General features: G+C 39.4%; 1 protein-coding gene across 2 annotated transcripts in view; it reads right to left on the bottom strand.

Annotated features, from left to right (window-relative positions):
* Positions 1–25,516, bottom strand: part of cacnb3a (calcium channel, voltage-dependent, beta 3a) — a 30,734-nt gene extending 5,218 nt beyond the window's left edge. Inside the window, exons 1-13 of one of the 2 annotated variants that reach the window (XM_066670162.1) lie at positions 25,163–25,516; positions 23,728–23,820; positions 7,511–7,630; positions 6,936–7,058; positions 6,476–6,591; positions 4,486–4,562; positions 4,158–4,177; positions 2,883–2,963; positions 2,725–2,783; positions 2,227–2,327; positions 1,898–2,049; positions 1,289–1,384; positions 149–319 (exon numbers count right to left, since the gene is read on the bottom strand). In XM_066670162.1, coding sequence (XP_066526259.1) covers positions 149–319; positions 1,289–1,384; positions 1,898–2,049; positions 2,227–2,327; positions 2,725–2,783; positions 2,883–2,963; positions 4,158–4,177; positions 4,486–4,562; positions 6,476–6,591; positions 6,936–7,058; positions 7,511–7,630; positions 23,728–23,820; positions 25,163–25,243 — 1,290 coding nt within the window. In that variant the 5' untranslated portion in view covers positions 25,244–25,516. Of the gene's footprint in view, positions 1–148; positions 320–1,288; positions 1,385–1,897; positions 2,050–2,226; positions 2,328–2,724; positions 2,784–2,882; positions 2,964–4,157; positions 4,178–4,479; positions 4,563–6,475; positions 6,592–6,935; positions 7,059–7,510; positions 7,631–23,727; positions 23,821–25,162 lie in introns of those variants that run through there. The other variant, XM_066670161.1, reaches the window with a different exon arrangement.

The raw sequence follows: 25,516 nt of genomic DNA on the forward strand, positions 1-25,516 counted from the left end.
AGGGATTTTAAAATTAAAATCATAATTGTTGCCTTTAATACCCTTACGTTAATATTAAGTGTTCTGTTTTTCAGATTTCCTTACTGTATATCTGAAAAGGTGAAAAAGTATATGAATGCTATGCAATGCTATGCTATGTGAAACATACCTGAAGGCTAGAGATGGCTGAGGGTGGAGTCATCAAATTTTGCTCCAGCAGTGGGTTCAGAGGGGTGGTGCCTGGCAGGTGGGTGGCACGCCAGTAGACCTCCAGGTACTCGGCTAGATGTTCACAAGCATCCTCCAGTTGGTTTTCATCCAGAATGACATCAAACATCTCCTGATGGGGAGACAGGGTGGAGGAGAGATGACAGGTGGGGGGATGGAGTTAAAAGATATTATATTAAATATCTTAGGATGGACGTCTGGTGACAGGAGATGGGGTTTGAGCGACAGGTAGGAAAATGGCTCTATGGAACAACAGGCAGCACAGCGTTTGTCAGAATGGGGTTTGTAACAGCAAAAGACTTAATCACTAGAAATTTGCCAAGGCCAACAAATTCAGATGAAATACTTTGGATTTTTGAAGACAGCATTTACAAGTCTGTGCACTCTAAACATGGTTCGGTAACAATCAGACGGTCAGTGTGCCATCACTTGTAATTTACCAACTCTGCAATTTTCATACCATTCATACAGCAGGAGACGGTACTCAAACTAGCACTTACTTTTATGATATTTGGCAGATGGAGAGCAACTTATAACCTTAATCAGTATACAGACATAAGCAGATGTAGCAGTAGGAGCCTTGCTCATTAATTCATATTGTTATTACATTCTGTGCTTGCCCAGGTTGGGTTTCAAACAACTAACTGCAATATGGACAGCGGCAGTCTTATCCACTATGCTATAAAACACAAGCCCTTTTATGTTTGAAGTAAAGCCCATACTCCTATTGTCAAAATATTAGCCGGAGTACCAACTCACCATCACAGAATCACAATCGCACTCATGGCTCAGAACAGTTCGCTTTGTGAATGGTAAACTATGTCTTCATCTTACATTGCCAAACTTGACCAACGACAGCAGACTGTTCTGGGGCATGTATCTGATGGTCACAAATTGGTACTCAAGCTAGCATTGTGACATTAGGAGGGTGACTTTTGCATACAATATCTCTACTCTGAACCTCATTCTAGACTGAGAAATCCACATGTGCCTAGTGATTGATTCTAGGGCAAATGTGGAGGACCTGAGATAATGGCGCTGTGAATTTAATTGCATGTACAGTGAAAATGTGTTTACTCACAGGTGGGCACTGGGACAGTTTATCTCCAGCCATCATCTGAACGTTTAGGTGTTTGCTCTGGGATTTACCCCTTGACTTTATTAGCCTCTGTAATACCTGAGAAAAGGACAAGGGGAAGGAGACGTTTCAGACATTGCAGATTTGCAGACATTGTCTACACACTGTATATAGCCTTTAATATAATGTACAGTGGCCTATACTAACATTACACAAAAATATAAACCATGGTACTTGTATTTACTTTTTCTAAGGTTTCTTAAAACCTGAAATGGGGAAATGTACAGAGCCAAAGGATAACTTGTTTTTAAATTTGCTCTATATTTTTAAAAACATTTTTTTAAGGAAATAAAATAAAATGGTTAATACTTATATGGTAAATACCATTTTGTTTATTTACTACAAGGTCTTGCATTTTATCTTTACTAGTCTACATAAGTGGCTGCCTTTCTACTCTCCACAGAAATTTCTCTAAATATAAATGCTAATTAAAAGCTGTTTTAAATGGACATTTGATCAATGAAATGTGGTCTCTAAATTTTGCACACTTCAGTACAACAAACACGTTGCCCAACACTAATAATAACAATAAGTTTGTAAAACAGGACCTACCTTTGGTGAAGAGACTTTAACATATACAATGATGGGGGCTAGTGATGTTTTGGCCAGTTGGGCTGGATGGTTAATTGTATCTGCATCCAGAACAACCAGCTGGAGAGTTTTTGCCAGCTCAAATATCCTCTCTATCTCACTCTGCACCTCAGCTGTAAATAGAAACAGAAAAAACAAGCTTAATGATAGGGATCAGAGGAACAAAGCTCACTTAATGTACAATTAAGCTGACCTGTCGCCAGTGAGTGTTTAAAGGCATGAACACTATACAGTAAAAGCATGGTCCAAGTGATATACATCCTGTGTGTATTTTTGTGCTGGTTTCTTACCCAAACTGGAACGTGTGTTTGACCTCTCCATGATAGGTCTTTTGTTGAGGACCGATCTTTTGGCTAGTGAGAGGTCAGCAGTGACTCGTGTTATAGAAATCCTATCAGAACAAACGGTATTTTAGGTGAAAATACAGTTAATGCACAAAAAGCATTTTAAGTTATTTAATGTATGAATGACTGAACTTATATTACACAACATTTATAGGTGTTTTCCACAACAGAAGGTGCTTTAGACTTTTCTAGCCCATGCTTGGCAACTTAGGTATGCAGCAGCTCTAGAGCATGCATTACATTTACTGCTTTCCTACTGCCATGTAGTGAGTTGGAAATGTCTATTCTCAATTTGTGCACCTTAAAGTAGCCGAATATACTTATTATAAGACGTCTGAAGACTTTTGCTTATATATTATACCTCTATCCACTACTAGGGTCATTACAGATGATTTCAGATTTTTTAAGAAATTGCACCCAAAATATCCTACACGTCTGTCTTACCTTCCTTCAAAGCGGTGCTTTAGAAAATCAAAGAGAGCTTTCTGCATCATATCCGTAACCTGAAATAAATTCAGATATAATTTAAAAATAAAATCAGCCGGTTTTAGCTGTGTTTTAGAGTGTATTAGATCATATTTGAGGCCAATAGGGACGCTCACTTCATAGCCCTTCAGTGAAGGTCCAACTAAAACCACAGGCCTCATAGAGGGCACCACATCATAAGGAGGAATGTGTTCAGCCTGGCAGGAGAAAAAAGGTATAAAAAAGATGTCAAAAATGTATTTTATTAAAGACCTTCTGAAAAATATAAAACATAGTATAAGAATCTGAAAGGATGCATGGTACAATATTAACTACAATGTACTACTTTACATAGAATACATAACCCTGACAGTGGTACAGAAGACCATGAAATTGGCCTGATGCACATTTGTACAATGCTGTGCAAATTTCAGGGACCATTTATTTAATACATTTCTTGAGTGTTTCATCATTAAGTAATTCCTTTTTCAGAATCAGGAAAAACACATTATTATCATTATTCACAGGATAAGATGTAAAATATCCTATGCCAATCCATTAGAGCTTCACATAGGGCCCAGCTCACTCTCGTCCTACCTGCAGCCACAATTTCTGTTGTTTAAATTCTACATGTTTATGATCTGAAACCTTTAACAACTATGGTCACTCATTGAGCCCAGCACATGAGTACCCAAACCACCCACTGCTTCACAGGGATCATAATGTAGGCACCTCCTCTCGTCTTTTGTGTTTCGCTGAATTAAGCCCATGACACCTCCAGAAGGCTCAACAGTGAAGTCCGGCATCTCAGACCCACCCCGTTCCGAGCTACTTTTACAGTCCTATCTTACCCTTAACCATCAACAACCGTAAATTCACACTGGCCTCCCTGGTGCCTAAGGTTGTACCTAGCCCTACTGGCACCGTTAATGCATGCTTAGTGCCACCAGTTTCATGTGAACTTTATGTGCTACATCACCAACAACCACAATAGCATCTCTACAGTGCATTTCCCCAACTAGTCTGTGTTCTCCATATCCACAACCACTGACTAGACCTTTCAGCTGTTTCTGATAACTCCTTCACAGCTTCCCTTAGTTTCTGGCCCCTGATGCCAAACTGCACAAGCAGGGATGTAGCAAACAGAGTCATTAGTCCATTGTTCTGAAAAATTCAATAGTTTGTTTTATATGCGCATTTTACTGTTTTTTCTACTTCCTACTTGACAGCTACACATCCTGAAAAATTTAATGAGTGGTCTCTGAATTTTGCAGAGGACTGTAATGTATCAGATCAGTTTACCATTGATTCTGTGGTACCCTAAAAGGAAGGATGGGGGGATGAAAACCATAAGAGTTACACACAAACGTTTCAGCCATCCCATGCATAATGTTGCTGCATGAAAAACCTACCTGTTTTTGCTTCTGTTTGGCTTTTAAAAATGAGAGAACACAAATCAGAAACAACTTACAGAGTGATTTGGCAATACCTTGAATAGCTGTGACAGTCATAGACCTGTTCCTGCAAGGTTCAAACATTTTTAGGTAGAACTGCTAGAACTGACTGACAAGCCCTGCATGAAAATGAGTGAAAAATAAAGAAAAGGAAAGCAAAATAAGACTAAACTCACTCAGCGAGCTTCAGCCCAACAAATATTTGCCCTTTGATGAAACTTTGGCAGGCACACCCATCCCCCTGCAAAGCAGCATAGAGCTCATGCCTCGTCATACTCACTCTCACCTGCAGAGGGCGGCGTGGGTCTCCAGCCTCCTGACACCATGTCCCCCAGGCTGGAAGAGGAATTACCTCCACTTTTCCTGCACAAATCCAAATACTTTTTCAGAAATGTTAATTTTGTTTAAAAATGAAAAAAAAAAAAAAAACATTTGAAGTACATCTTTCTGTATTAAAGTCACTCTGAAAACCAACCTCATTGGACACTCATCTTCACATACCCATCCTTACAGGGGTTCACAACCACACAAATACATATTTGCAATTAGCACAATGTTCATGTTATTCGTGTGCTTTGGTTCCTCTCATCTGGATCCCTAATATCTGCTTATTTGTCTGTTCTTAATGCATTTATAACATGTATGCTCTTAATTGATATGTGTGCACGTTGTATTCCTCTTAATATTTGTGGAAACCTGTTCCACCTATATTTCTTTAAGATCAATTACATTAAGAGGGAACCTTAAGCTTATTTGATACAGTAACAGCCACTACTATTCTGGGAAGGATTTACACTAGAGAATGGGACAAGTCTGTGAGAATTTGATGGCATTCCTGTACGAGTGTCTTAGTGAGATGAGGTTACAGTTGTTGGATGCTTAATTTTGCATCACAAAAGCCACTCCAATTCATTTAAGGAATAATGACTAGTGCTCCATCATTCAGACATGTAGCTCAAAATCTAGGGGTTTAATACCCTTCTCTAGCCCATGTGTCACATTTAGCATTTACTATACATGTGAAACTGAATGTGTGTTTCCACAACAAACGCACTTTAAAGTAACCACACTCAGTAAAAGTAATTAACTGAATGTCTGCATTACCATTCACTCTGGGGCATGGTATGATATCTGTACTCTCCTCAGGACTTTTTTTTTTGGGAATTCTGAGCTACTCAACAGACACTCAGACTGTTCTTTATTAGATTTACTATTTACAGAAGATTATGCTGCAGGATTGTGTGGAGTTAAACCTTATAGTATGACAGACACCTCATCATCAGCCAGAGTACTGGGTGAAATGTGCTATTTATAGTCTTATGTAAGTTAAAAACAGATGTGAGATATGTAGTTACAGTAGGTGGGAAACCTACATAAAAAATAAATAAATACATAAAAAAAGCAAAAAATAAAATGGAGTTATACACTTCCAAAATTCTAAAGTAGTAAATAAATGATTTAAAATCAAATAAATTTCCTCCGGGTGCTCCGGTTTCCTCCCACAGTCCAAAAACACACGTTGGTAGGTGGATTGGAGACTCAAAAGTGCCCGTAGGTGTGAGTGTGTGAGTGAATGTGTGAGTGTGTGTTGCCCTGTGAAGGACTGGCACCCCCTCCAGGGTGTTTTCCTGCCTTGCGCACAATGACACCAGGTAGGCTCTGGACCCACCGTGACCCTGAACTGGATAAGCGCTTACAGATAATGGATGGATGGAAATCTAATAAATGCTATGAAAAAAAAAAACACTAGAGAGGAGAGGAAGGCTGACACTATTTTGTCTTACACACTGCCACTTTTGCTCTCACCAGAAACTGGCAAGTTGATGGAGCCTTTTATTGTTACACAAAAAAAATGTTTTTAATACTACTAAAAACATTCATATTTTCTTCATACATACAGCTAAATCAGCATTTAGATTTAAGGAAACTAATGGAGGTTTTAACAGCTCCAGGGACCTGAGGTTGTGGATTCGACTCCCGCTCCGGGTGACTGTCTGTGAGGAGTTTCGTGTGTTCTACCCTTGTCCACGTGTGTTTCCTCCGGGTGCTCCGGGTTTCTTCCCACGGTCCAAAAAAAACACACGTTGGTAGGTGGATTGGCAACTCAAAAAAAAAAAAAAAAGTCAATAGGTGTGAGTGGGTGTCGCCCTGCAAAGTACTGGCACCCCCTCCACAGCGTGTTCCCGCTTAGCACCCAGTGATTCCTGGTAGGCTCCGGAACCACTGTGACCGGATAAACGCTTACAGACAATGAATGAATGAATGGAGGTTCTCACCTCTGTTTCTGCTCCTGTTTGAGCCTCATGGCCTCCAGTCGTAAAGGGCTCGGGATGAAGCTGATGTCAGCTCCCTCTTTCACCAGCCTCCCAATCCACCAGTCATTATTGTACTTCTACAGCAGAACAATATCCTGTGTTAGATTTGCTCGTAATAGAGACAGGAACTTTTATTAAACTAATTGAATTACTGAACTCACAGTGTATTAATCTTCCTATACATTATTACAAAATTAAATGTTTCACGAAAATTAATAGTTAGAAAGAGTTATTACATGGTAAAAAAAACACATTAAACCACTGTGTTATATTTTACATAACTTTAAATGATTTAAAATCTGTTTTCTGCAATATTAAGTTCTATGGAAGAGGTGCAAGTTGGAAAACTTCCATGCCGTTTACACAACATCAGTGTAACTGCTTTTCAATGCACTTACTATTAACAGACTACATGTCTTACCTCTTTAATGTGCAGAAAATCTTTGGCTTCAAAATTTATGGCAGCACCTTGAACAGGACAGTCCTCATCAAGAGCTCCACAGTAATTTACATTAGTCTTCACTGCGAAAGCCACAGGTTTTGACTGCAACAGAAAACTTATGTTAATATGAAAAATATAGGTTTAACAAAAAATGAATTACTCCAAAAACTATAAATGTCATTTCATTTCAATATCATTTTAAAATCAATTTTAACATGCCACGATCTTTACACTGCAAAAGAAGGTATTAACTGTATATATTTTTATAACAACAAGAGCAAAAGTGAAATAGAATTTTCTAAATATTGCTGATTAGGACAAGGTCGATGTAACAAAGAAATAATCAACATTACACACACTCATTACCGGCATGCTTTTGGCAATAACAAAAAAAATCCACAATAAAATACTGTAAGTATACAGTATGCTTTAACTGTGATATTTATAGATTAGTGGCACTGTTATAAATATATTATTTTCCCTACTGAAGGACATGTGGGTTTATGGGTTTTTATATTATGAAATGAGCTTAGGACTAGGAAAGAGAGTAAGACCTTGGCTCTTTCAAGCTGGAGCTGGGCCTGGCGCTCGGCTTCACGCCGATACGCCTCGCGGTCCTCCTCTGCTGACAGGTCGGAATCCGAAGGTCTGCTTGTGTACGAATCGGCTGAACCCTATCGAAACACAAAATCCAAAAAGTTGGAGAGCAAGAAAGAGAGAAAAAGTTCCAAATTTCAAAAATGCTCCATTGATATGTTTAAACAAAACGAGAAAAAAGACAAAAAATAACATGAGGTAAATATAATTGTAATTGCATTTGAATAGGAAATCTAAAGGTAAATGAGTTAAGAAAGCAGGAAACACACATTATCATCCTCAGCAGCAAAAATCCACTTTAACAGAACCAACAGCAATGATGGTATTCATTGATCAACTCATCAAATGAAGTCGCTTCATCTATAGTAACACCCATGCACTGCCAATACACTACAATTATTATGCCACATAACAAACCTCGCGTTCATTTCGGAGCCTTCATTACAGCATGGTCAGCACCGTCTCTTACCGTGCCAGTAGATTACCAGCGTTTTTCTAGTATTGCCTTGTCTTCTCCTACATATCTTCAAGCTTTAAAAAAGATGCATATGTGACTGCAAAGATGCTAAGTGTTTGCCACCCTTCTTTGAATTGTGACTGTTTTTGTTCTCTAGATCTGCTGCAGCAATGTAGCAAACACAGCACAGCACTAAGAATCAGCACACACATCGACAAACATCCTCCTGCCCTCAGAGAGAGAGCGAGAGAGAGAGAGAGAGAGAGAGAGAGAAGGAGGGAGAGTGGGGACGGATGGAGGTGGGAGGAAAACAGAAGAGGGAAATTTGAGGGCAGGATACAGTTTGAGTGGTGGAACAAAGACTGAGGCCATTATATGTGCTGACATCTTGGGTAACCAGGCAGAGTGTTTGTAAGGTATAGCACATCTACACATCAGATGTAAACGATTAGCATATTTGGATGACAGACTTAAGGATGTCATTTTAATGGGCCTGTAAACTGAGATCCTAATATCGCTTAACAATATAAACAGTACCATGCCTGTAAACAGCTGATGTTGCTGTATATGCAGTGTTTTCAGTATGTTTACTAACATGCATTAAGCACCATGCCACATTTAGATTTACTATAGAAACTGCTCTTCTGCATACGCACATACTTCAGCTCCACAGAAAGCACAGCGGGGGCCGTTAATTGGGCAGCGTCTACAGCGGGTCATCCATCATTTCCTCTCACTTTCCTTTGAGCGCTTGACTAGAGTAATATATTTGACACACATCTTTGACAAAGACACAGGTCATGGACCGGAAATATATTTTAACACTAAACAGTGTTTAACAGTGCCATCCCTCATGCAGCTCTCACTGAATATGAAGTGTGTTTAGTGCTAGTTTGTGCATAAAGAACGAAAATCACAAGCAATAATTGCCCTAACATGGTTTGATGAATTTAGCACAGTATCAAACTTTTTATGCTGTTCACAAAACAAAGATTGCTTATTGTTTTGTTTAATGCTTGCAAACAATTCCTAACCTGGTGCGAACTAAAAAAAGACTGCTTAGTAAAAATAAACTTGTTAAACGTGTTATAACTCGTGTTACAATATAGTGATTTCTTATCCTTGTCATAATAAATATAATCATGACATTACTCACTGATATTTACAAAACCTGTATTTACATTTGGCTTAAATTAGCCTCAGCCACAGATGCTCCACCCACAAGTAGTCAGAGAGTCTGATACCTTCAGTGTGTTAATTTGGCCTCACAGTCAGGGTTCTGCCAGTTGCATTCCGATTGGCTCTCTACCTCTGCATATACGCACTTCAATGTATTGTTTAAAGCTGGCTCTGGTATTGGTCCAAAGTTCCTCCTTTTACATGTCATGCCAAAATTGCAAACTTCTGATTGGTCCTTTTGTGTGTCAGTCAAATTTCCTTTTCCTGCAGTAGTTGGCAGTTCTTTGCCATGTTGAATTTGTGTTTCACAGTATATGAAATGCTGAATGCAAATCTTTGTTCACCATTTCTATGTGTGTCTCAATTTATTATGTTATTGAGTATTGTGAAAATGCCTTTAACCGTGACCCTGAAATGGATCACGTGGAAAAGACGAAGATGACGATAAAAATACTTTTAGCTCCTCTGATATGTTGTTTTGTCATATCCATCACTTCTAGCATAAGTCATTTAAAATAAGGTACTTTATTTTCAGCTGCAGAATCACACAATATTTACCTTCACTTCAGAAGGAAATCAATCATGCTAGACTTTATGTGACAGTCTCAAATTATTAATTAATTACAACAATGAAAGCCACCATCAGCACGGCCTATAAAACTGCGTAATAATGCATAAAACAGCCAAAGGTAGTTATCACCACCATCATTCTCAATTCATTTACTTTTGAGAACAGCTTAAGCTCAGTTAAATAAACATTACTCATTGCTGACCTCTAGAGGTATATTCACACCATCATTTTTTTCCTCAATTTTAATTGTTTGCCATAACAAACATAAAATTGTAAAGCGTAATAGTAAAAAAAGAGTTGTGGCCAACTTAAATAACTATAGTGAGATGTTAAGTGATTATTGTGCCTGTAAAAGCATTCAGCGATCTGCTATTGACATAAAACACAAGTTTATTAATTAACACTACGGTGACTCTGGGCTTGAAGTTCATTAACAAGGATCCTACTGAGTGTCTCTGGCATAATCAAGCATGAAACCCCTCGATGCCTCCCCCAAGCCCTGACACAGCTGTGTGAGGATGCTAGATTTCTGTTTCCGTGTTTCTCTAAAAGCAGAGGCAGTGGCAGTAAGCCTCTTGTGGCAGCCGTGGCTCCTTTCACACCCACACTTGTTCTCTCTGCAAAGCCAAATATAGCACAAAACCATCAACCCCCTCTACCTTTTCCTTACACACACATAGATCATTCACGTCTCCCCGGCTAATCTCGGTAGAGTTTCTTACAGGCAAACACACTGCAGATATATTCTAACATGAGTACACTCCTGAGGTTACACAACACTACAGAACACTACAGTACCATTGTGTGAGGGCTGAAAAGCAGCTATAATAGGTGACAAGCAGGCACATGCACTGCTTCTAATAAAACTGTCCTAGGGCATTGCTTCAGAACAATCAGAGTGATGATTAATGTGACCGACAGCACCAAGGCTATGGAGTTGTTGAGGGTTAGTCATTAATTAATAATCACCCATATTTTGCCAGTGTGTCTATTCAGACGGTATTTAAGACATAACCAAAATGTTTTTTTAGAGTGAAACATACACAAATCAGCCATAACATTATGGCCACCCCCATTCTCCACATAAGAGCATTTTGTAATTCTACAGCGACAGACTGTATTCCATCTGTTGCTCTGCATACTTTGCATGTTTGTTAGCAGTCAAAACCCTCAAGGAACCACCATAGAGCAGGTATGGTTTGCGTGGTGGATCATTCTCTGTGCTGCACTGACACTGATGTGGTGGTTGTGTGGTGTGTGTTGTGCTGGTAAGGTTGGATCAGAAACAGCAGTGACGTTGGAGTTTTTAAACCTCTCAATGTCACAGCTGGACGGATAAAAATCCACCAACCAAAAACACCCAGCCAACTGTATCCTGAGCCCAGTGATGACGGATGAAAGGATGACCAGCGCAACTGTGCAGCATCCGATGAGCTCCTGAATACGACTCAAAATACATGCACAATATGAATAAAATGAACAAAAATGCAAACTGCCTGATCGCACTGGTAAATCACATGATAATGACAAATTGTGGCAGCCCATTTCCAGTTGTGACACCAGAACGTATGGATAGTTGGAGGTGGAAGAAACTGAAATCTTATATCGTGTTGGTGGGGAGCCTTAGGTAGAGATGCTCACTCTCTCCTATATTTGGCTCTAGAGAGGAACCTCAGCCCTGATTCTGTCAGCTCTAAATAACAGCCTCAAACAAAGCCAGCACAGCGCAAAGGAGGGGAGGAAATGAGAGAGAGAGAGAGAGAGAGAGAGAGACAGAGAGAGAGAGAGAGAGAGAGAGAGAGAGAGAGAGAGAGAGAGAGAGAGAGAGAGAGAGAGCAGGAGTGCAAATGCTCCAAGATGTTCTCAGCAAATGCCTGCTGAAAGCAAGTATGTCCTAATATACTACTTCAGGTACTAGTGCAATCCAACAAAGAAAATAGTACTGGGAGAGTCATTTCATGTCACTCCAACACAAATAATGCCTCAAGATAAAGGCTGTGCCAATTCAACACAACTCTCACTGTTCATGAGCACACTGAGCACTCTGGAATCTGTGACTCGGAAAAAACAGCACAGTTCCTAAAGAAAGGGCTGGGGCAAAAAAGTTTACAAAACTGATCACTCAGCTAAAAACAATATTGCTGGAATTAATTTACATTATAATTATACGGAATGTCTACAAATATGTGGACACACAATGCATTTTTTAATACATCCAGCTAAGCAGGATCAGTTCCCATAATAGTTTGTCAGGACGGGAACCGGCAATATCTTGGTAATAAAAACTCCACCTCCATATACAGGAGCCCACGTGGAGCACTTAAAAAAAACCTTATTCTGATTATCGATCGCTTTTCATAAAAACAATATCGCCCACCCCTAGTCAATGGCCAGAGAACGCCTTATTTCTTCTGCAGCAGTGAGGCCAGGCAAGTTTCCTGCAGTGGCGGTGACGGCCAACAGAGAGAGCATCCTCTCCTCAGGGTCTGTGTGCTAGACAACATGAGGGATCCGTTTCTCACCAGCTCTCTGCTCCAACAGCCAACACTGCAGTAACAAGCCCAGGGAGGGAGCCAGGGGAAAGTAAGTGAAATCTGTAAGAAACTTTAAAGTAGAAGTATCTAAAAAATAAATAAATAAATAAATAAATAAATAAAAGAGAGAGAGAAGGACATGAAGTGAACTTAGAAACAAATAATTTTTATGCACAAATTTGTGGAGAGAAATGTGTTGAGAAACAAGGAGCAGGAATGAGTGTAATGGAACATCTAGACAAGGAGCCTGGCTACAGTAGCAGAGGAGAACAAACAGTGCCAGACACAGGTGTGAATTAAACAGTCTATTGGGCACACTGGGAGGGCACACACACACACACACACACAGATCTCACTGACATTAGAATCACTCACAGAACTCCACCAGATCTTACTATATTTGTCATACCATACCACACACACACACACACACACACACACACACACATAATACAGGCCAGAGCTGGGCAATATGAGCGCAAATCAATATCACGATTAATTGTAGATTTTCCCACAATTACGAATAATGAACGATTATTTTGTGTTTGCATTTTTGACCCTCATAGTTCAGTGACGAGGCTTGTATTATAAATGTGCTCCAGTATTATACATGGGATATATTTTCTAATGTTGCTTTCAGCTTGTTCCTCTCTTGTTCTTTGAGCACTGTTTATATTTGGTGTGTGATTGTGCTTTGGTCACTGAAACTGTTTTTACTCAGCGTTTACATTTGAGTTCTTTTTGTTCAGTGTCATTTAAATTATAGTCAAAACACAGCACGTCCAAACCACAGATGCTGTGTTTTTTTTGGTACGAGCTGCTCGTGTCGCTTGGTCGGTCTCTGCATTTAGGTTGATTCCATGTGGCAGATCACATGACTAAAGCTTGGTAGCGTGGTTTTAAAGGAAAAGTACATGAACACACAGTGGGGACATAACAGAATAAAAATAATCGATATAAACTTCTAATCAGGAAGCTACTTTAAGATGTTCCCTTTCCTGGTACAAGTGCTCATTTGAGAACACACACAACTTGTACAAGCCCCAAGGAAAAGCAATTGCAAGAAAATGTAATGCTCTTCAGCAACCGCACAAGGTGTCTAAGGGTTCCTGGTGTGAAGTTCAGACTAGACGTATATAAGGTGCCCACACCTTGGGCCCTGGAATGATGAAGCGCTGTCAAATGTCCACAGAAAATCTGAAGTGGTACTTGTCAGGCCTGACCTCTTTATTGCTCTTGTAGCAGAAAGCAATCAAATCTTCAAAGGAACTGTGGCTGCAGAAAAGAAGTGATTTCGCTATTAACATAATATATTTCAGAACAAACACCAGATGAAAAGCTGTCTAAAATTAATTTGGACATAGAGTGGACGTGCACCAGGGCAAGACAAAATATATACACAGCCTCAAATGCGTGAAATCAGAAAGCCAGGGTTTCTTACATCACAAACCTGAGCTGCAGGTGTTCTGCCGAGGATGGAGGTAGAGGCAGAGAATAATAAGCAAAGATCTGCGCATACTGAATGCAGATGTAGAGCGAGGCATTTTTAAGGCACTGGGGAAATCTTTCTGGGACATCAACTTTGAATCTAGTCATTTTGATGAACAGTGATGAGTTTGTACTGTGAAATCAGAAGAGAATACTTCATACAAATATACATTTATTAAATACTACAATTTCAAGTACTGCAATAATGAATATTTATTTATATTACTGTCCAGGCTTAACCCACACACACACAATCTTACCTTTCTGAGAAGTGTGGCACTAGAATCAGACATGGAAATCTTCTAGCCTTTTACTACCCAGGTCAGATTGCATTCTCTCTCTCACACACATACACACACACACTGCCCCTCCCTGCATTTATGGACAGTGTGGATCAGAAGTGCTGGGGCTAAGTGATCCTTAATGATGTTATGGCTGTTTGTGAACTGTCAGAGCTGCCATTCCACATCCATTATTCATGCACTTGTTTCAAAAGCTGCTCTACAGTGCTTCACACTCATTTTCTTGCACACCTCCCCCAACTTCTGTTCTCAGAACTGTATTTCTCTTCACTAGATTCTGCCTTACACACCAAAAACACACATTTTAACATTTTACATTTTATCTTTACTTTCGTTAAGTATTCAGAGTGAAACCAGTGGGAGGATGAAAGGGAAAATGTATCAAACTGATAAGAAGTTCATTCATTGTTGTATTCCAAATGCTCACGTGTACATAAGATGTGTGTGAAGACTTGTGTGGCTGTAATTTTTGTTTAAGAATGACATTCATATATTTAATTATTTGGTAGGTACAATACAATATTTTGACATTTTGGACAATTACAAACAAGTATTTCCTCATATTTATGGAAAATTACAATAAATGACAATAAATTACAAAACTTTCTCTTGAAGTGTAGAAACATAGAAATGATTTTTCACTGAAGAACTTGATTCCTCCAGATGAACTCCAGACAGAAGCTGGTTTCAACCTTTTTGCATTTCAATTCAATTCCACTTTTTAATCATTTGGGAACTGAGGATATTAATAGTTGCATTTTTGCTAATGGATTCCTTCTCCATTCAAATTCAGCCTCAAAGCTGAAAGAAGGAATCATCTCCACAGCACATTTCTACTTTCTTTTAGCTTGGGCTCAGAGGACTTAGAAGTATTTCTGCATTAAAGTAATGTATGCCTTTCTTCTTGGGTTGGGTTGCTGCAGAAAGAAACGTAAATTCCAAAATATTCCTTAGTCCATGTAGTCATATTTATGTACAAATGGACAGTGAGGACTTTGATATGTTAATGGATTAAGAACTGTTTTTTTTTTCTTAAATCTAAGCAGTTCCTAAATTATTGGAAAGTATTGTTCAAATAAACTATTAAAATTTTGTCAGTATATATTGTACCGTTCAAAAGTTGAAGAATCTATTTGAGAGAGTCAAATCTCAAATCCCTTCTCCCTACATAGTGCCCTACACGGCATGAAACTATGGCTTCTCCATTCGTTATTTCATGACCTACATAGAGCACTACATAGGGATTATGAAGCTGCTTGGGACTCACTGGAGACACTGAAAAGGCTAGCTGAATGTCTTAGTTGTTTACTGTGGACTACATGCACATTAAACACGGAAATAATTCACTGCATCTTCAATTTCAAAGAGATTTGCCACAAGAGAAGTTGTCACAACAGAATTTAAATTTTGGGCACTACTTTAGCACTGGAATATGACTTTGATTTCACTTTAACTAACAATAACAAAACACTCAGGCATTGTAGAGTAGATCGGTCTAATCTCAACCATAAAGACATGCACTTTTAAAATGGCTGTATCAACGTGTAAAAGCTTTGTTGTACAAATAAAAAAAATTAAATACTCAGTTATTGTCTGTAACTGCTTTTCAAATTCAGGGTTGCGGTGAGTCATGAGTCCACCTGGAGTCACTGGGCGCAAGGCGGGAACACACCCTGGAGGGGGCACCAGTCCGTTGCAGGGCAATACACACTCACACATTCACCAATATAAAACAAAAGTTACATTTAATTAAATATTCAGCTGAGTAAAATGTTATTCAATAAAAAATGAATGAACATATCCAAAGTACATTATGAAATTATATAAATATCAATTAACTCCACAGTTGAGCTCAATAACTGGAGACAACACTGGGTTTTTTTATGTGAAATGCTATCCAGGCCAGTCTTAGTATTAACAGGTACCCTGACCTTCCTTTGCTGAACGTAACAGGCTCTGTGATTCCTGGAAGGCGTTACGGTAAATATTGGAACATTTCTGTGAAGATTATATTGCACTCAACTAAAAGAGCATCGGTGTGGTATGGTACGGATGTGAGATGATTTTTTTTTCTGGAAAACAAACACCACTCCAACTCATCCCTTTGCTGCCAGACCTCCTGCACTCCAGAAAATGTAGTTCCACTGCTTCACAAAACTGTGCTGGAGGTTTTGTGCTCCTTTGGGCCACACCTGGCATTGGTCAGGGGGAAACAAAGCTCATGTGTAGCTTCTGAGCATTCAATTCTGTTGGACTCTGTTTGTCTACAGAGGTTAAACAAGCTGTGTGCACAGTTGAATGCCTTTGTCAGCACTGGGTACACGTTAAAGTAGAAGCAAAGAGGTAACAACAAATATATGGGCATAGTCTATGACATCATTCGAAAAGAAAAAAATATATAGGCAAACAATAAAATATAATATTCTGCACATTGTGTCAATTTTAAATAACCTACATCTCACTGTAAAAATACCGGGAGTGTTCCTGCCTTGCGCCCAGAGATTCCGGGTAGGCTCTGGACCCACCGCGACCCAGTACTGGATTAGCAGTTACAGATAATGAATGAATGAATGAATGAATGAATTTTAACCCCAAACAACCCAAAAAAACCCACTAAATTTCTATCCAACTTTATAGTATAATGTGTAAAGTATAGCGTCTGTAATGTAAAATAATAATCAGAAGCCACTAAAAAATATAAACCGTCTGTTTTAAAGTAAACCAGGCAAATTATCAGAAAATCTGAAATAAAATGTAGTTAATTTTTCAAAGAACAGACAGATGGAAAGTAAAACACAAAGATATACTCACTCTGTGTCCACAGTACACAGTGTTCTTCCTCAGCAATCTTTCATGCACTCATAATGTGCATATCAGCAATATTCCTAAGAATGCTCTAATATCAATATGCTCACTCCCTCTCCCTGGTCCTTCCACCCAGGAAAAAAATCACTACCTACTCTCCCTCTTACCTCCATTGTCACTGATCGCTATCCCAGCCCCCTTATATATCTCGCCTACCTCTTCACATCATTAACTGCCTCTCCTGGGACCTAGGGGTGTGTGTGTGTATGTAACCTAAATAAGTACTTCATGTAGTACCAAGCTGTTGAAATTGCAACCGATTTCAAATAAAATCTTTAATGAGACATTAATTCAAAATAGCTCAGCATCTTACGTAAAGCCCTTTCAAAAGAATGGAGGTTTTACTGTTGATGACAAAGTGTACAAAATATTTGAAATCATTTTGAACAACCTATAATTCCTGTATGAAACGTTTATGTCAGTTGGTTTGTGTGTTACAGAACCAGAATTTGTGTGTGTTTTAAAGTAGGACCCATACATTTTTAAGTCTTAAATGTTTCTTTTTTTTGCTTTCTTTGTAGATGTATTTGCTTCAACTCGTCTGAAGTAAACAACATATGTTTAAAATATTAACAGCTGGGGAAAAGAACTGATATGAGACAAAAACAAATACATTCAGGTAATATTATGACAGACTTAATAACAGTGGCTCACTAACACTGATTATGTCTTGCACAAAGCATCGGTTATTCTCTCCACAAGCTGCAGTATCATCTGTTCCTCCAGCCCCAAAAGTGGAATACAATCGCAACACATGAGCATTTTGTAATGCAACGCATGCTTAGCTAGGTGTCAGAGATTTAATAATTCACACATTAGATGCCTTCTGTTTGGCTTGTAGTCTTGCACCAGATAATGTCCTTAAACGCTCTGGAGTGCGATTGGCAAGAGAACGTGTGGAGCTTTTTCAGGCACACAGACATTATATAATATTTAGGGTCAAGATGTTTTTAGTTCTCACTTATTCTAACATTTGTAAAGAATGCAACACACTCTGAGGATCTGAGCCAGTCGCTTCATCACGTAATACACTGTCCATCCTCTCCAATCCACTGACCAAACAGTTCTACAATCACAGAGTGCATTTAACCTGTTGCTCTACATACTTTCTCCTCCCCGCCTTTTCACACGGTTCTTCAATGCTCAGAACCCCCACAAGACCACCACAAAGCAGTATGGGTGGTCGACCATTCTCAACACTAACATGGCAATGCTGTGTCCGTATGTGTTGTGATGGTAGAAGTGGATCAGGAGTGGATTTTACACTCCTCAGTGTCAGTATTGTACAGAAAAATGGTCCACAAACCAAAAATATCCAGCCAACAGCGTCCTGTGGGTGAAAACAACTGATAAAGGACTAGACCATGACCAACAACAGTAGAATCACTGTGTTTGACTTTACATCCATATGGTGTCCTTAAATGACCATTCACTGAAGGGGAGTAGTTTCTGCTGGTATTTGTATAGTACATTTTGTAACAGACTTTTTATAACATTGAGATGGAAAGGCAATACAATATGATTGTTTTCAGTAAATGTGTTAATGTAGCTATAATAAGAGCTTGTGCTATGGATAAATGCTGTAATTAATGAACACTAAACACAATGCGTCTGGCTATATTGCTAAGTTGTGTGTTGCAGTTCCATTGTAGTTGTATTGTATGTTAAATAAATACAATGAATATATAAAAACGTTTTCCAACGTTTTCCAACGTTTTTTTTCCAAAGCATTATCCAAATGGAAACCTACACTCCATCATATTATGCAAATATAGGATTTGGACAATGTTTCATTCAAACACCTGGTTTTAGACCACAATCATTTATTAGTATGGTGTAGGGCCTCCTTTTGTGGCCAATACAGCGTCAATTCGTCTTGGGAATGACATATACAAGTCCTGCACAGTGGTCAGAGGGATTTTTAAGCCATTCCTCTTGCAGGATAGTGGCCAGGTCTCTACGTGATGCTGGTGGAGGAAAACGTTTCCTGACTCGCTCCTCCAAAACACCCCAAAGTGGCTTGTGATAAAGCTCACCCCTACACCATCGCAAAGTGAAATGGTGGGAGGTGTTCTCTATGGGTAGAGTCGGGCGAGAGGCCTGAGATGTTATAAGGTCGACTTGAAATGACACCGAGAGGTTCGATTTTTGGTTCCCTTCCACCTTTATTTACACACCAGACTTTAAATTACTATTTACAATATATATACACGCGCGCTCCTTGTGAACAAAAAAATTAACAAAACAAAATTCTCTATAAGCAGAGACAAAAAGGATAAAGACAACTAAATCAATTGAGTCTTATTATGCCCTTAGGTTATGCTCCTCTCGCTACGGTCTAGCAGAGTCTTCCTCTTTTACCCTTGTGTGGTATATATATAGGTAGCCCCGCCCCTTAGAATATACCATTCCCTTAAGAGGTAAAAGTTATTGTATCTTGGATACACAAGTTTCATAAACAATAAAAATTAACAATGAACTAACAACTGTACCAAGATTCAACTACGGCCATGGCATGTTTAACATTCATTCATAATATCAATATTTATTAGATAATATATTTTCCCTCTTCTAGATGCTAGTTCTCCCTTCCCTCTGTGGAGAATGGATTCAACCAGGTAAGTAAAACTCAGCATCAAGAGATAGTACTCTTTTCCCTCTCACATGACCCGTATGCAGGTGAGTAAGTACAGGTAAGTATACATACAATGGTTTCTCTTGGTGATGTGTCACAGGTACTGTACATCATCACATGGCTCAATAATATTTAGATCTGGTGACTGTGCAGGCCATGGGAGATGTTCAACTTTACTTTCATGTTCATCAAACCAATCTTTCACCAGTCTTGCTGTGTGTATTGGTGCATTGTCGTCCTGATACACGGCACCGCCTTCAGGACACAATGTTTGAACCAGTGGATGCACATGGTCTTACTGGTGCAATGTGCAATTAATGAAGATTGGCCACCAAGCTGCTCCAATTTAGCCATGAAACCTCCCACACTACAATGACAGGAGTTTCAGTTTCATTGTCTAACCCCTGTAGGACAGTAATTCACTGGACAGATTGAAGTTTCCACAATAAGGAAAATATGATTAAAACTGATCAACAGAAACAAGCTTCAGAGCTGTAGGTGTAGGTCTGAAAGGATGTGTAGCTGTCAATGTGTTTTTGAACATGACAATAAGGAAAAAAGCAACTGCAAATCCAATAAAGAAGCTGGTAATGTTCTCAGTATAAATGACTGTCCAGCCCAGAGCCCAGGACTCAACATCATTGACCTTACTTAGATTGAGGGAAGCAGAAAAATGCAGTTCAGTCAGTTAAGTTATAAAACCAGTATCCACAAGATACTATCACATGAAAATACAAAGATGTGCTGGTGTCTGAATATAGTTTGCGAATAAACAAATATTACACTTACAAGTATTTGATTTTAAAGTTGTGTCGTTTGTTCTAGCAAGAGTTAATTTGAGTATCGGATTCTGGGGAGAAACAACTGTGGTATTATTAAAGCCTATGAGCCGTTTTTCTCAAAGAAGGAATTGACGAAGCACACAAAACTAACACAGTCTAGATATAGAAACAGAAGACTATACATATAAAAAGAGGATGCTACTGTTTCTCCTGCAGAGATGAGTCATAATCCACCAAGACAAGCCCACCTGAGTCAGAAGCAAGGTTTTTTATTTATTTATTTATTTAGTTAGTTAAATGAACTGAGAATCAGAAAACTGAGAACAAAGCAGCTTCACAAATAAGCTGAATCTGCTTTAAGTGTATCCAGTTTGTGACAATGTACGCTCAAGACTCCACACTAAGCATGAAGCTTTTTGCCCAGAAAAATGAAACAAAAGAGATCTTGCAGAATGGTACAGATATTGCTACTGAAATGTGCATGTATATGGATTTTCCATATATTACTATGGGCTTAATCACACAAATCTACCACAAATGGCCAGTTTGTCCAACAGTTCTTATAAAAATTAAGGGCGTTAGCAGCTGCTGCTCTTCTCAGAAGGCTTTAGACTAGATGTTGAAACGTTTTGGTGTGGGCTTTCAACCATGAGAACATTAGCGGAGTAAGCTATTGATGTTGTATGATTAATTTGATTAGGCTGCTCCACAGCCCACTGCTTGGGGGTTTTATACCACTGTAGTCCAAATGTAGAACTGAGCACAGTGAGCTTAGGTTCATTTACAGCATCTCCAGAGCATCTCATTTTGTTTCAGAGGTTTTCTACAGAGATTGTACACGCTGTGAATGCACAACTGAATGCCTGTGTTCACAATGGTTGCATTTGAAAGGTGTTGTGTTAATTAAGTATAAGGTGTCTTCACTTTTGCAAAAACAGAGCATGTTCACTAGTATGTCAACACATCACCTGGACCATGAAAACTTGTATCAGTAGGAATGAGCTCAGAGATCATGCCCAAACCTTGTTAATGAAATTTGCACCTTGTAAATAATGGTAAAACTACAAATGACCAAAAGCGTTATCACGGTAACATATCTATAGGGATCTAAGCTGCTACAGGTGTTCTTTTAATGTGCTACATTCTCATTTACATGTGTTCTATTACATGCACCAATGAGTTTATTGATCTAAGTCAATAAATTAGACTGAGTGCTAGTCGAGTGAGAGCTAACAGGGAGAGTGAACAAGTCAACATCAACTAACAGGCTCCAGTTCGAAATGAGCACCATTAATATTTTAGGCGGTGTGATATTCCGGGAGAAAATTGAAATTTCCTCCTACCTCCTGATTATGATAATTAACATCCTTCCCCATATAAATCACCAGTTCATTTTTTTTTACTTTTTCATTATAGTCTTTATAACTGACATTTTGGTTAACGCACTTAACCTGAGCTGTTTTGCATGGATCATGCACCATTTTTAAATACTGAGGTATGTTCTTAGGTTCTCTAAAAATATCCCTAATAATGAGGGAATCCAGCTACATTAACATGCACTCACTGCTGACACAGGCATTTAATTGTGCACATTAAGCTTGTATAATCTCCATAGAAAAGCATGAAATGAAATGGAAGGCTCCAAAGCAGCTGCACTCCAATGCTGCCCCCCTCCCAGCTTGGGCTGTGGGGAAGTTGAACTGTGTTCTCTGGAATAATGGAGCACCACCCAGTGCTTTTGGGATTAAATGGAATGGCTTTAGTAATCCAGAATATCCTCATATCCTCACAGCAATGTCTTCCCAGAATAGGAGAGGATATTACAGGAGTAAAGGAAGAACAAATTCACTGTCCATACCCTTTATTTCAGAGGAATTCTAGCTGAGTATGTGTCCATCAAAGTTAACTGACTTACCCACTCTGATTATTGTGACAATGCAGAGGATTTATATGCAATCTATGTAGTCAGAACTGTGCAGAATATTTGAAAATAAGTGGAATTCACTTTCCTTCAAGTCCTTTAACATAGAAATGTAGACATCGTCTAATCGTCTGCACATGAACACAGGACCTTTTTTGACAGTATGAACGTATTACACTTTTTGTGATCAAAAGCGGAAGTCCAAAATAGGCCCACATTTCACAAGCCTTTCCACATAATCCTATATTTGCATTTGAGATGCATGAGGCAAGGGAGTTAAAACATGGGCAATCAGGAGACATTTCAGAAGCCTGCTGATGCAAATATAAGAGCGGCAAAGACTTTGAACCATGCCATGGTGAACTTTCTGAGCTTGCTGCAACCCATTTTCCTTCCTAACCACTTCACAACATGCTCTTAAATAACACCAGATCTCACCACCCTTGCTGCTTGCTTGGCTGACCTGAAAACATTAATTAAAAAACTGGGCTGAAACAGGATTTTCCTGTAACAAGATGCTGTAAAAGAAACAGAAGGCCAGGCAGCTGCTGCCATCTAGCCTCTCTTTTTGGAATTGCAACAGAACCTGATTTTGGGGTAGGTTACCAGCTAATATCACCACACACCTGTTATCTTCAGCAACATACACGTGTTTCAGATGTGAAATAAACACAACAATATGTGTGTCTAACTTCATTATGCACAAGTCTTCTTTGGAACAGAAAAAACCTTCACGAGTAACGTGACCAAACCAAGTTGTGACTTTGACAATTGATAATATTATATAATAACCCTACAAAATGTAAACTATAATTCTGTGATATTATTTGAAACTAGCAATGCAATGAATCTGAACTCATTGCTCATGTTTATATTTAAGAGGGATTTCAGAGGTTTACTTTTCTCAAGTGTCATAAGCGTGAGTCATACACTAAAGAGTGGAATAATCCTTCACTACTCTACTTCAAAATATTTAAACACTCTTACCAAATTTCACCTCCAGTGTATTGATAGTCAGTTCTACCTATTGGAGCGAAGTCTCACCCAATTCACATGATGTATCCAAGCTTGGAGGGTGAAGATTAGCACACATTTCCTCCACCACACTTCCTCCAAGGCGTCTACTCCTCTGAGAAGCCAGAAATTGCTTCTTTTCTTATTGTAACTCATGCAATTGTGCTGAGTAATGAGGGAGAGGGATGGCCATCTTTCTCCCTCAGCATCATAGAAGTAATCTGCACTCTCTTGGACTTTCGTGGCTGAGGCATCACCGGTAATCAAACTCTGAATCTCCCAATTGCAGGGCCACTGTTTAGACACTCAGGATTCTTTCTATATCAAAGGCTGATAATATTTCAATTACAGATTCAGTACGTTACCAAACCGTTCTCATACCACAGAGTAAATCTGCACTGCAGCTGATAAAGTGCTTGCCCTTACCTGGCGCTTAATGAAACTGGACGTGGTGTCAGAAGATGTGCTGCCATCTGAGCGTTTAAAGCGGCTTTTGCGCTTTGGTAACTTTCTTGGCAGCTATAGAAAAATAAAGATATATTACTGACAATGACACGACTTCAAAAATGTTTTATTTATTCTTATTCATTTTACATAGACTTTTAGACATTAGAAGTTTCTCATATTTTATGTATAAATTGATTACTGGAGTACCCACTAAGGTCTTACTAGTGAAACAAACCGGTAAAGTCTAGCACATTCTCAAAGAGAGGGCTGTCTGAACTGAAGTCTGTGGGCCAAAGAAGACTATAAGAAGTCCTACCAGGAAAACCACACTGTCTCGCACAAGAACCAACACATTTCTTATGCTGAACACACTAAACTCACCATTTTGTCAAGTATTTTGGTAAAAGAATATATATCAATATTTATATTTGAAACCCAGCCTTCTTCATTTTCTATATTGCTTTTTGGCCCTCAGCAATTCTGACTCTAATAAAGAAAAGCAGGTGGCATTTTTAAATTAAACAGATTCAGATAAAATAAATAAAATTAATTAAGATACATTTATCAACAGTATATGTACTTGATGTTTGAGAACAGTGTTTCTCAACAGGCTTGTGAAGGGTATAAAAGCTATTCTTTTAGGGTATCTACAGTGTTGTTACCACAGTAATCATCTAAAAACTGAGGCAAACAAACAAGGGCCATTTTCCAAACCCAGGGACCAGGCATTACGCGCCACAATAATAATAAAGGCCCTCACATGAACCATAGGTCTGTTATCGATTAATTAGCCGGTAGAGCTTCATGTTTTACTTCAAAATGTGACAAAACGACACTTTTTAAGCAACCATTAGGGGTGCTAATGGAGTAATAGACGGTCTGGGCTTGTGTGTCTCAAAGCTGGTTACAGGTGAACGTCGGTTAGAAGTGAAGCTGGTCGTCGTTTCTGAATTCGGGAGTCCTCGGCCTGTGTTGACCTGAACGAGCTTCGAGTCAATTAAGGAAACAAAGAGCCTGTTGCAATGGAACAGCAGTAGAATTTAAGGTGGAACGAAAATTTGGAATAAGTAGTCAATTCTGGGTTCATTGTTTACAGCAATGTGCGAGAGAGGGGCGGGGGGGGCTCTCGACTGCGGTGAGAAATCTGTGCGAATTGAACTGAGTGAATTGAGGCAGGAATCAAGGCTTTTCGGCAGCGCTATGAGGCGTCTTATCGCGGTCATTACGGCCGTTAATGGGCCGTACTCTGATCGAGAGCGCGATTAGCTGGGTTTACTGGCCGGAGTTATCGATGTTGTTGGTGATAGGAAACGCTGCAGAGCTAGTGTGAATAAAAAAAAAAGCCCCGCTCGAGCGAGACGGCGGCGCTAACGCTAGCTGTGTGTTAAGCGGCGGAAGAGCGGGTGAAACCTACCTGGAAATAATGAGACTGAGAGCCGCTCTCGGCGCCAGGCAGCGGGTCTGCGGCCGATTTGGACATTTTCACTTGCACCATGTATGTGCGAAAGGCTGAGCGAGGAGAGAAAACACATGCAGAGAGACGACAGGGAGCATCGGAGAACAGCAGCAGGAGAGGAGGAGGTGAGGATGAGAAGGAGCTCCGGTCCTCGACGCTGAAGAAACCATTAAAAACCCTGTGGAAGGGATCCGGTCAGGAGAGAGAGAGCGCGCCGTGAGAGAGATGGCCGTGTGATAGCTCCGCATTCTCTCTCTCTCTCTCTCTCTCTCTCTCTCTCTCTCTCTCATTCACACACACACACACACACAC

This window comes from Hoplias malabaricus, chromosome 5 (assembly GCF_029633855.1).
Source record: "Hoplias malabaricus isolate fHopMal1 chromosome 5, fHopMal1.hap1, whole genome shotgun sequence".
NCBI classification, from domain to species: domain Eukaryota; kingdom Metazoa; phylum Chordata; class Actinopteri; order Characiformes; family Erythrinidae; genus Hoplias; species Hoplias malabaricus.